General features: G+C 37.0%; 1 protein-coding gene across 1 annotated transcript in view; it reads right to left on the reverse strand.

Moving 5' to 3' along the window:
• Pth2r (parathyroid hormone 2 receptor) overlaps window positions 1-10150 on the reverse strand; it is a 182439-nt gene that overhangs the window by 102011 nt on the left and 70278 nt on the right. The window contains exons 5-6 of the mRNA XM_004626717.1: window positions 523-626; window positions 295-413 (exon numbers count right to left, since the gene is read on the reverse strand). Of these exons, the coding sequence (XP_004626774.1) occupies window positions 295-413; window positions 523-626 (223 nt within the window). The remainder of the gene's footprint in view (window positions 1-294; window positions 414-522; window positions 627-10150) is intronic.

Below are 10150 nucleotides of genomic sequence, written 5' to 3' on the forward strand. Positions count from 1 at the left end.
ATATCAGAAATATCAGAATATGATATAAACATAACACACTGTAACAAAGTACACATACATAAATAAGTATACATATGTGTATATCTTTACCAGGGAACTCTAACCTAAGGAAAATATCAAATGTATCTGAAAGTCCTCCAACCTTCCTTTAACTTTTATGATCTCTGTGTCACTGAAAGTTTTTAACCTATTATGGTTGACAATCAAGAAATGCAAAAACAAATGCAAAGAGATACATAAAAGCATTACTCTGCTTTCTCTTAGAAAATCAAAAATATTAAAAAATTCTATTACCTTTCCTGTGTTGATGATATCTTGCTGCAGAAAACAGTCAGAATAATTAGCCCATGTTTTATTCAAGCTGTGAATAAAATCCCATGTTCCATTGAGAGTGCAATGTCGAAAAGCAGCTCCTGTAAAGACATGAAAGATGACAAGACTGTTCAGTTCCTTCTGAGTATATTTTACCCAAAAAAAGGACAAATTTCTGCTTCAAATTAATCATTTCAGAAAATTCAATACCTTTATGATTGAAGTCATAGATATAAGAAGGACATGGGACAGTTGATATTTTCCCCAGTGTTCCTCTGGGCCAACAGATGAGTCCATCCCATTCTGGGGAACAACTGTCCTCTGATGAGAAAAAAAATTAAAATGCAAAGAAAAATAAGCAGACAACAAACACTACAGAAAAACAAAGAGCAACTGCTTTCAAAATTTTAGGTCACTGTCTGGAGCAAAATGTACACATGGTAATTTAGGAAACTAGGACAATGTGACTAGGGTGCAAAGTCACAAAATTCATCTGCCTTCCCTCTTCAATTCTACACAACTACACCCCCTTCAGGAGCCAACTTATAGGAGCCTTTGATTAGCAAAGTTAAAATACTCAGGTTATCTCAGTGGATCAGTGATAGCAGTCAAGACATGGAAGCCACTATGAACAGTCCTTCCAAATGTCATCGCAGTAGCTACACTTTCACCAAAGATTTTTTAAAATGGCTGTGAAAGAAAATGACATACAAAACAAATTCAAGATCCTGAATTTTTACCCATAATTTCTGTAACATCTTGGAGTCTAATACTCATCTCAAACAGAAGTCTCCCAATTCTTTATTTTTTTCCATTGTTCTTCCACCCCCTCTCCCACTGTTGTAACCCATCTCCACAACATGTCCAAGCAGGATTATTGCATTCGTCTCCAGATGGTCTTGCTCTTGCTCTTGCTCTCGCTCTCGCTCTTGGTCGCTGCTCTCTCTCTCTGTGTATGTGTGTTTCTCTTTCTCTCTGAGTATGTGGATTTCTCTCTCTCTCTCTCTCTCTCTCTCTCTCTCTCTCTCTCTCTCTCTGTCTTCCTCCCACCCTCCCACCCTCCTTCCCCACCCCACAGCACACTTCTTTAGGCCGCACTGGAGCCATCGAGCTCTGCCAGGTCCACTTGAGTGTAGTCTTCAAGGCTAACTGTAGGATATGCTGGAATTAGTCACAAAATCCTGAGACAAACAGAGAGACAGGCTACAACAGACTGTGTTGCATTCCAGTCCCTCACCAGAATGAGAGGTGCTTCTGCACCTTAGCCCTACGTATCATGCACTCTGGGGGATTGTAGTATAGGATGGGCAGTCTTCTGGAGTGAGTCAGTTGCAGTATAAGTGGTTATGTGCAATGGGCTGCATCTGCCCTACCAGTTTTCTTAAGCCCAGGGGATTTGTTCACAAGGAATCTTAACTTCTGTTGTTCCTGCTGCCTATCTATAATTAATAAACTCCCTGCATCTAATTTTATGTGTATATGGGTACTCTGCTTCTCACTCCTCATACAAGTTGGTTACACATAATGCAGTCTCATTTCTTCTTAATGCAGTAGCCCCAAATCCACAACAAGTTCCCATCAATCTCTGAGCAAAAGCCTAAGTCCTTGGCAATGCCATATCTCCCAGGATTTCTGACTGACCTGAGCTTCCACTCTGGCTCTTATGGATAACATACTGCCTGCTCTTGCTAGATCTTAGGGTTGACCTCCCACCACTTCAACATTTACTTCTTTACCTACCCCATATTTTTAATTAATTTTATTGAGAAACAAATAGCAATGAGACAGTTTCAAAACCAAGTAGTAGGACAGTTTCAATAATTAATATATTGCATATCATTGTCTTTGTAGTGGTTATTCATAGTACAAGATGTAGACATGATATCTTGTCCAAATACTATTAGTACAAATCTTTCTTCTCATTGAATTAAGAGAAAGTGGCTGTATATCTATCCTAAATATTTTGTATATACAGATACAAAATGGTTCTGCATTTGTATCCTCTTTTTTTGTTTAGTTTTGTCAGAGAAGAGTATTCCCTTGCCATTTAAATAGTGTAGGTATGTGAATTCAGCAAAATATTCCAATATAGTCCAGTAGTCCATAACAGTAGTGGATTATCCATAGGACTCGCAATGTCAGAAATTGTTGATTTCAGCCTTTTACAGCTCAGCCTATTAATATGACTTACTTTTTATACCTGTTTTTATACTTTTCTGCTGGATGGTTAAGACCAAAATAAAGTAGGACCTATATAACAAGAAATGTAACTTCTGTTTCTGACAAGGTCAGTATCCTGAATCCCTGTACCGCAGTTTGTAGATCCTTTGTCAGTGTCAGCCATGTGGATGAGTCACAGTCATTGCTTGACCAGTTTGCTCTCCGTGAAAGCCCGAGAAAATGTTTTCTCTCCATGTGACTCTCCTTAGGCACATTCTACATCATCAAATGCCTTCTTTTGTGGCCCCATACTCTCTTTGATCAGTAACTTTGCCTACCGCATACTTACCCAAATGTCAACTTCTGAGTACACTCTAAAATTTCATCTTGAAGTACCCCTCCATCCTTTTCCTACTATTTATTTCTAAGCTTTCATCACCTTACAGCACTATGTATTGTTTTCTTAAGTTAATGTAGTCTAAGAACCCTAAGGGCAGAGCTTTTTGTCTATTTCTGTTTTGTGTGTCAGCTATGTTCCTGGAACAGCCCTTGACATGTAGTGTAGCTGAACAAATCTTTGTTGTTGATGTTCGGTGCTCTTCAGACCTCTTCCCATTAATTATAAATTAAACTTCAACAAAAATTGAGACCCAACAGTAGCCATGTCAGATGCCAACTTCTTAATAAGAAATATCTTTCAATGAGTGCTGTATTCATTTTCTATTACTATAGATTATCACAAAATAACATGTATTTATTTTTCCGTTTGTGTAGGTCTGAAGTCTGTCAGCCTCAACTAGACTTATGCTTACAGACTCCAAAGTCCAAAGCCCAGGAATAGGCAGTGCTGTTTTCCTTTCTGAAGAATGCTTTTCCTCGTTTGTTAGGGAGACTTCAGCTCCTGGTGGGTGTAGCACTGAGGATTTTTTACATTGGCAGAGAGCCATTTCCAATTTTTACAAGCTGCTTACATTTCTTTTAACTAATGGTCCCCTTATTCTGTCTTCAAAGACAGCAAAACAGGCTGAATTCTTCTCCCATTCTTAATTTTCCTCTGTTCTTTTCTGCTACACATCTGGCTGATTCTTTCGCCTTCCACTTTAACTCATACCTATGTTTAGATTGGGCCACCAGATGACCCAGTGTAATCTCCCCATCTCAACTTCTATAAGCTTTTGCAATGTAAAACAGCCTACAAAGGCATTATGTCAGGTACTGGGGGTGGAAGACCCTGAAGATTATTCTGCCACCACAAGGACTCTTACTGTCTCTAAGGTTTGGGTACCAATTATACTAACTATAGTCGAGAATTTTTGTCCTAATGCTAACTGTGTCAAGTTATTTGCTCAGTTTTGAAGTCATCATAATAGAATCTCATACTAGTACTGATCCCTACCAAAAATATTTCACCATAAACCTGAAATTAACTTCTTAGCATCCACCTATCACACAGAAAGAAGTTCTTGGCTAACTTTATGGGATGCTGAAGGAATGAGGGGAAAAAAAGCCTTCCTTTGCCCACCCTTTTCTTATACAAAAGTACATTTTCTTGGAAACAGCCTTGTTTTGTCACATAATGAAAGCCTGGGCTTTATATAATACTAGGAATCAAGAAGCTCACCCACTGGCTCCTGCTTCTAGTGGATAGGTCCACCCACCTCTCTTCCCACCACTGTCTGATTTGCTTAGAAAGTGTAATGAGTCAACTGCACATAGGTCAGAAGTTTGCCCAGCCACTTTGCACAAGATACTCCCCTATCTATATATCCCATGTAACTTCTTCCTCTTTATTTGTCTTTAAAACATCATATGCCTTTATATATCTGAGGCTCAGTTACCTGCTTTGCACTTTTTAGAAGTGGTGGAAATTATCAGTGGGTAGAGCCTAGGAGAAGTCTTCTGGTCACTGAAGAAGTGTGCTTCAAGCTGATCATGGGACCCTGGATCTTTTCTCTTTCTTCTCTTCTGTCTCCTGTGTCACACAATAAGCTACGCAGCTTATTGTGCTATGTGCTCTAGCCATGACATGTCTCCATGGGCCTATAAGCCTCCTCTCTATAAATTAATGTGTTCTGAGGTATTTGTTATGAGTGGTGAAAAACTTAAAAAAAAAATCCAGTAGACAAATACCCAATGTCTAATGCATAATCTACATAAGTTACATCTAGACTTCTGTCCTTGTTTCGCTGTATCTAGTTAATCTGTTTAAAATGCATGTTGTACTAATAGGTCTTTTTAGGTAAGTCACTTATGATAGAAAAAGGTCTTCAGGTAAAGATAATACCCAGTGGCCACTTTAACCTACAATATCTTTTTAAGTGGCTATAAAAAGATTTTTCTCATGATGTTCTATAATGGACACTTTGGGCCAGGGAGAGAGCTTAGCAGCCTAAGAACCTATGTGGCAAGCTCAAGAACTCAGGTTCAATTCCTGGACCACCTTCCATGCCAGCCCCACACCAAGACAGTCACCAAAATCAGGTATGATGGTGCACACCTGTAATCCCAGCCATGGGGATGCTGAGACAAGAGGATCACTATGAGTCCACACTGCGTTACGAGACCATATACCAAATGAATAAATAAATAAATGGACACTTTTCTAGTTTCCTGAAAAATACTACCATACATATGTAAACACACACAGATATAACCACCAAATTCAGAAAATACCACTTCTCTGAATCAACATCTGTGTAGAGCATGATTATTTGTCTAGTGATTTTTTGACAGAGGAATTCATGAATAATCACAAAGGGTTGAAAATATTGGGGAAGACTTGATCTCAAATAGCAAACACAGGAATATTAATTGGCATCATCTCCTTGATTATGTGAGTAAATTATTTCATTATCTGCCAAGAAACTAATTAATTGCGTAATGAACCACTGCTCTCCCTTTATACAATAACAGCATTAATTACAGCACTTTAATTCTTTGTGTATGCCAAAGAAAATGAATTATTCCTGAAGCTTCCTCAACCATGATATTTACAAAGAATAATTTAAAATTAGAGAATCCAACTTTTACTTTTTTAACCTCTTCAGTTACACATAACAAAATATAGCTATGCTTGGCAATGGAAACAAAATAAATAGAATTCTACTTTTTGTTTTTAAATATGTCAATTGTTTATAATTATATATTTTCTTTTTCATTCTTTCATAGGTATTAGGAAATTTTTATGCTCTTTTATTATGAAAATTTTTAAGAAATAAAGCAGAATATTATATGACCATAGCCTAGAATTAGCAGTTGTATATTGTCTTAGTTACTCTTCTCTCATGGCTGGAACAAAATACCAGACATCCAGAATTAAGAAAGGAAAGTTTTATCAAGCTCACAGTTAGTGAACATTTCAGTCCATGCTCAGCTGACTCCAAGGCAGAGTGGCACACGGCAGAGAGCAGCAGCTCAAGGCAGTGCAAAACAGCAAAGATAAAGGGACAGGCAGTAGCTACTACAGCTAGCAAGCCAGCCTCTTTTCTCTCTTTACATTGTAATGCAGATTACCCACCCCAGAGAGGGAGTAGCTCTCATGCCTATATTCCCAGAATTGGATCAAGAATTAATCACAAACTCTAGAAGCTACCCCAATGACTGCATGAGGTTTTGGGGGAACAACTAGACATAAACTATAATATTTATGTTACAATACTTACTTCATTTTGGATAAGAAGAACCAACATAGTGAAAATGGCCATACTCCCAAAACTGCTATACAGATTTAATGCAATCCCAATCAAAATATTAACAACCTCACAGAGTAGACAAAATATTCCTAAAATTCATTTGGAACCAAAAAAAGAGCTAAAATATTAAAAGCAATTCTAGGCAACAAAGGCAAATCAAGGGGAATCACAATCCGGTATCTGAAGTTATGCTACAAAGCTACTGTGATAAAATCAGCATCACAATGGAAAAAAACAGACCTAAGAATCAATGGAACAGATCAGAGGATTCAGACACGGCAACAAATACATTAAGCCACCTTATCTTTGACAAAGGTGCCAAACACGTTCACTATAAGATAGTTTTGAAATTGTGTGTCATTCCTGTCTTATCTATTATTTTTCCATTCTCTTTGAAATAAAAGCTAAAATAAATAAAAGCTAGGATTGCAGGTCCCATTAAAACCAGCTATTCCCCTTCTGAGTATCTGCCTAGAAGAATTAATACATTATACCACTGCAATATATGTGCACCCGTGTTTACAGCAACACAATTTGTAATAACTAAGTCTCAGAAACAACCCAAATGCTCATCAACCAAGGAATAAACAGAATGATGTGGTATTTTTCTATGATGGAGTACTACTCAGCCATAAAGAAGGAGAAACATGAGGCTTGTACATGTTAATAGATGCAACTGGAGACCATACACCAGACTCACATGTGTTAATATTATACTGTCTCAGTAGTGTGAGAAATTGAACAAGTAAAAAGGATCTGAAATATACAATAGATATTGTGAACTGGAAAGAATATGTTCAGAAGAAAAGACAAACAGTGATGGGGAAAGAGGAAAGGAAGAAAGGGAAAAGAAAAAATATATTTACACACAAGATAGTTATACAGCTTGCTTCTTCTAGTTCCTTGAAAAGAATGTTTTGTGCTAATATTGTTTGGACAAGACATCATGCCTATATCTCACACTCTGATTAACTACTACAAAAACAACAATACATAATGTGTCAACTATTCTAACTGTCCTACTAACCTGTTTTTAAGTTTGGTTTCTTTATTTGTTTATCTTGTCCCTTTAAAATAAAGAAAAACATTTATCTCATGTTTTTATTGAAAATTAAATTATAGGCACTGTAGCACTTTAATCCTAAATATTTTGAAATGTGTCTCTCAATTCTTAGCTACAATTCTTGTTACATAGCTCTTGCTTTATCTTGGTCTTAACCATCCAGCAGAAAAGTATAAAAATGAAGTATAAGAAGTAAAGCCACATTGTTATGATGAGCTGTAGGGGACTCAGGTCAACCGCTTCTGATATTGCCAGTCATGCAGAAGACCCAATACTATTATGGACTACTGGACTATTTTGGGATATTTTGCTGAGTTCACACACCTATATTTAAATGATGGAACTAAACAAAAAAGGGGATATAGATGAATGGCCATTTTGTATCTGTGTATTCAAAATGGTTAGGATAGATATATAGCTACATTCTCTTAATTCAAGAAATAGAGGGATTTGTTGTAATAGTGTTTGTAAATAGGATATCATGTCTTCATCTTGTACAGCAAATAACCACTCAGAAGACAGTATGCAATGTGTTAATTATTAAAACTGTCTAACTAATTTGATTTAAAATCATTTCATTGCTATTTGTTTCTCAATAAAATTATGTGAAAAAAAAAAAAAAAACTTCATCCTAAAACACACTGGCTCAGGCATCTTATCCATGGCAAATGTTGGGCTAAACACAAATGGGTCCCAGTTTTTCATCTGCACTTCCAAGACCGAGAGGCTGGACAGCAAGTGCATGATCTTCAGAAAGGTGAAAGAAGGCATGAAAACAGTGGAGGCCGTGGAGCACTTTGGGTCTAGGAACGGCAAGACCAACAAGAAGATCACCATCACTGACTCTGGACAGCTCTAATGCATGTGACTTGTGTGTATTTCCTCTACCAGATGAGACCATTCCTCCAGCTCAGGAGAGCACCCTGCACCCTACCTGCTCAAAACGCCCCATCATCTCTGTTCTTATTGCAGTTCTTTGGGTTCCATGTTTTTCCTTGTTTCCCTCCAAATGTACCTGAATTGCAGAGTTTAGTTTATGGTCATGAATAAAACTAAATAACAGTTTTAAAAAAGACAGTGCTATACAAAATGACAAAGACAAGGAGCAGTATGCATTCTCAAAAGCTGAGCCATCCCAGAACGAATGAAGGAGACAATAGCATAGAAGAACTTGGAAAGAATACACCTGAAATCTCTGAAATAATAACATCTGAAGTAAAGAAACAACTGCAGAAAGGTATAAAGGAAATCAGATCAGAAATAATTTCTGAAGTAAAAAAAGAAATGATAACTATAATGAAAGAAGTAATAAATGCTTCTAAAGAAGACAATGACAAAAACTAGAAGAGAATAGAAAAATGATGGAATCCTTGAATGAGCAATATAAGAAAGAAATAGAATGCATGAAACACATTCAAAGTGATATACAACCTCCGCACCCAGCCTAGGACCTGCATGTGCGTGAGAACTTTGTGTCACTCTCAGGACCACTCCAGACCCAGCCCAAACCTAAGCCCAGTGAGTGTGTTGGAAAGCTTCTGTGCTCCCCTGTGTCTTCTGCCTGCTGGACTCCTCTGGGCCCAGCGATTCTCAACCTCACTAACTATATATGCTGATACCTGTGAACTAAGCAACTGCACTGAAGAGAGCAATGTGTAATAGTAGGGTCATGTTTGGTGTCATTTGGGTCTTCTAAGTACTTACTGCTTGTCATAACATATCAATTACTGCCATACTATATCTCAAGTAAATGTCTGTTTAAAAATAAATGGTAATGAATGAAAACAAGAGACAAGAAAAAAATGTCACAGGACTGTCATGCTACAATGCTGTATATGGTTAGATTTCTAAACTTCCGTGTAAAGATATGTAATTGTTTTTTCCTACTTTTTAAATTTTTTTTATTTTTTTAATTTTTTATTCATATTTTGTAGGGACTCAAAGTTTAACATATCAATACTTTATGGAAAATACCTATTACATGTGATGCGTAAGATGTTTAATACTGAGACAGACAGTGAGATAAAGCTCAACTGCCTATGTTGTAGGGTAATAACACAAAGCTTCTCTTCTGGAGGGTTAACAACCTAAGTTTGCAGACCAAAAACTGGACAAAAAGAAGGGATGCAAGGACAGCCAACATTTAGGCTCTAGCCTTTCAAAATCTGTGAAAACACAGGAAATTGGAGAACCTATACTGTAACATCCTGTAACTCAATTGTATCCCAATTTTTCTGACCAAGGAGATTATGGGGACACAGAGGAAAGTGATCGATGATGTATAGTGTGCCTAAGGAAAGTCACATGGAGAGAAAATATTCTCTCAGGCTTTCACAGAGAGGAAACTGGTCAAGCAATGGCCATGACTCATCCACATGGCTGACACTGATAAAGAATCTGCAAACTGCGCTACAGGGTTTCAGGTTAAATCCTGAAGGGATTTGACTGACCTTATCAGATACAAAAGCTACATTTCTTCTTATATAGATCTTGATTTTTCTTGGTCTTAACCATCTAGCAGAAAAGTATAAAAAGAAGTATAAAAAGTAAAGCCATATTAATACATTGAGCTTTAAGAGGCTCATGTCAACAACTTCTGACATTGCCAGTCTTCTGGAGAACCCACTACTATTATGGACTACTGGACTATATTGGAATATTTTGCTGAATTCACACACTTACAATATTTAAGTGACAATGGAATACCCTTCTCTGACAAAACTAAACAAAAAAGGGAATAAAATGGACAAGCATTTGGTATCTGTCTATTCAAAATAGTTAAGCTAGATATGCAGCTGCATTCTCTTAATTCAATGAATAGAGAGATTTGTTCTAATAGTTTCTGAGACAGGATATCATGTGTGCATATTGTACAATGAATAACCACTAAGACAACAATATGCTATGTATTAATTATTGAAAC

This window comes from Octodon degus, unplaced genomic scaffold, assembly GCF_000260255.1.
Source record: "Octodon degus isolate 3935 unplaced genomic scaffold, OctDeg1.0 scaffold00016, whole genome shotgun sequence".
NCBI classification, from domain to species: domain Eukaryota; kingdom Metazoa; phylum Chordata; class Mammalia; order Rodentia; family Octodontidae; genus Octodon; species Octodon degus.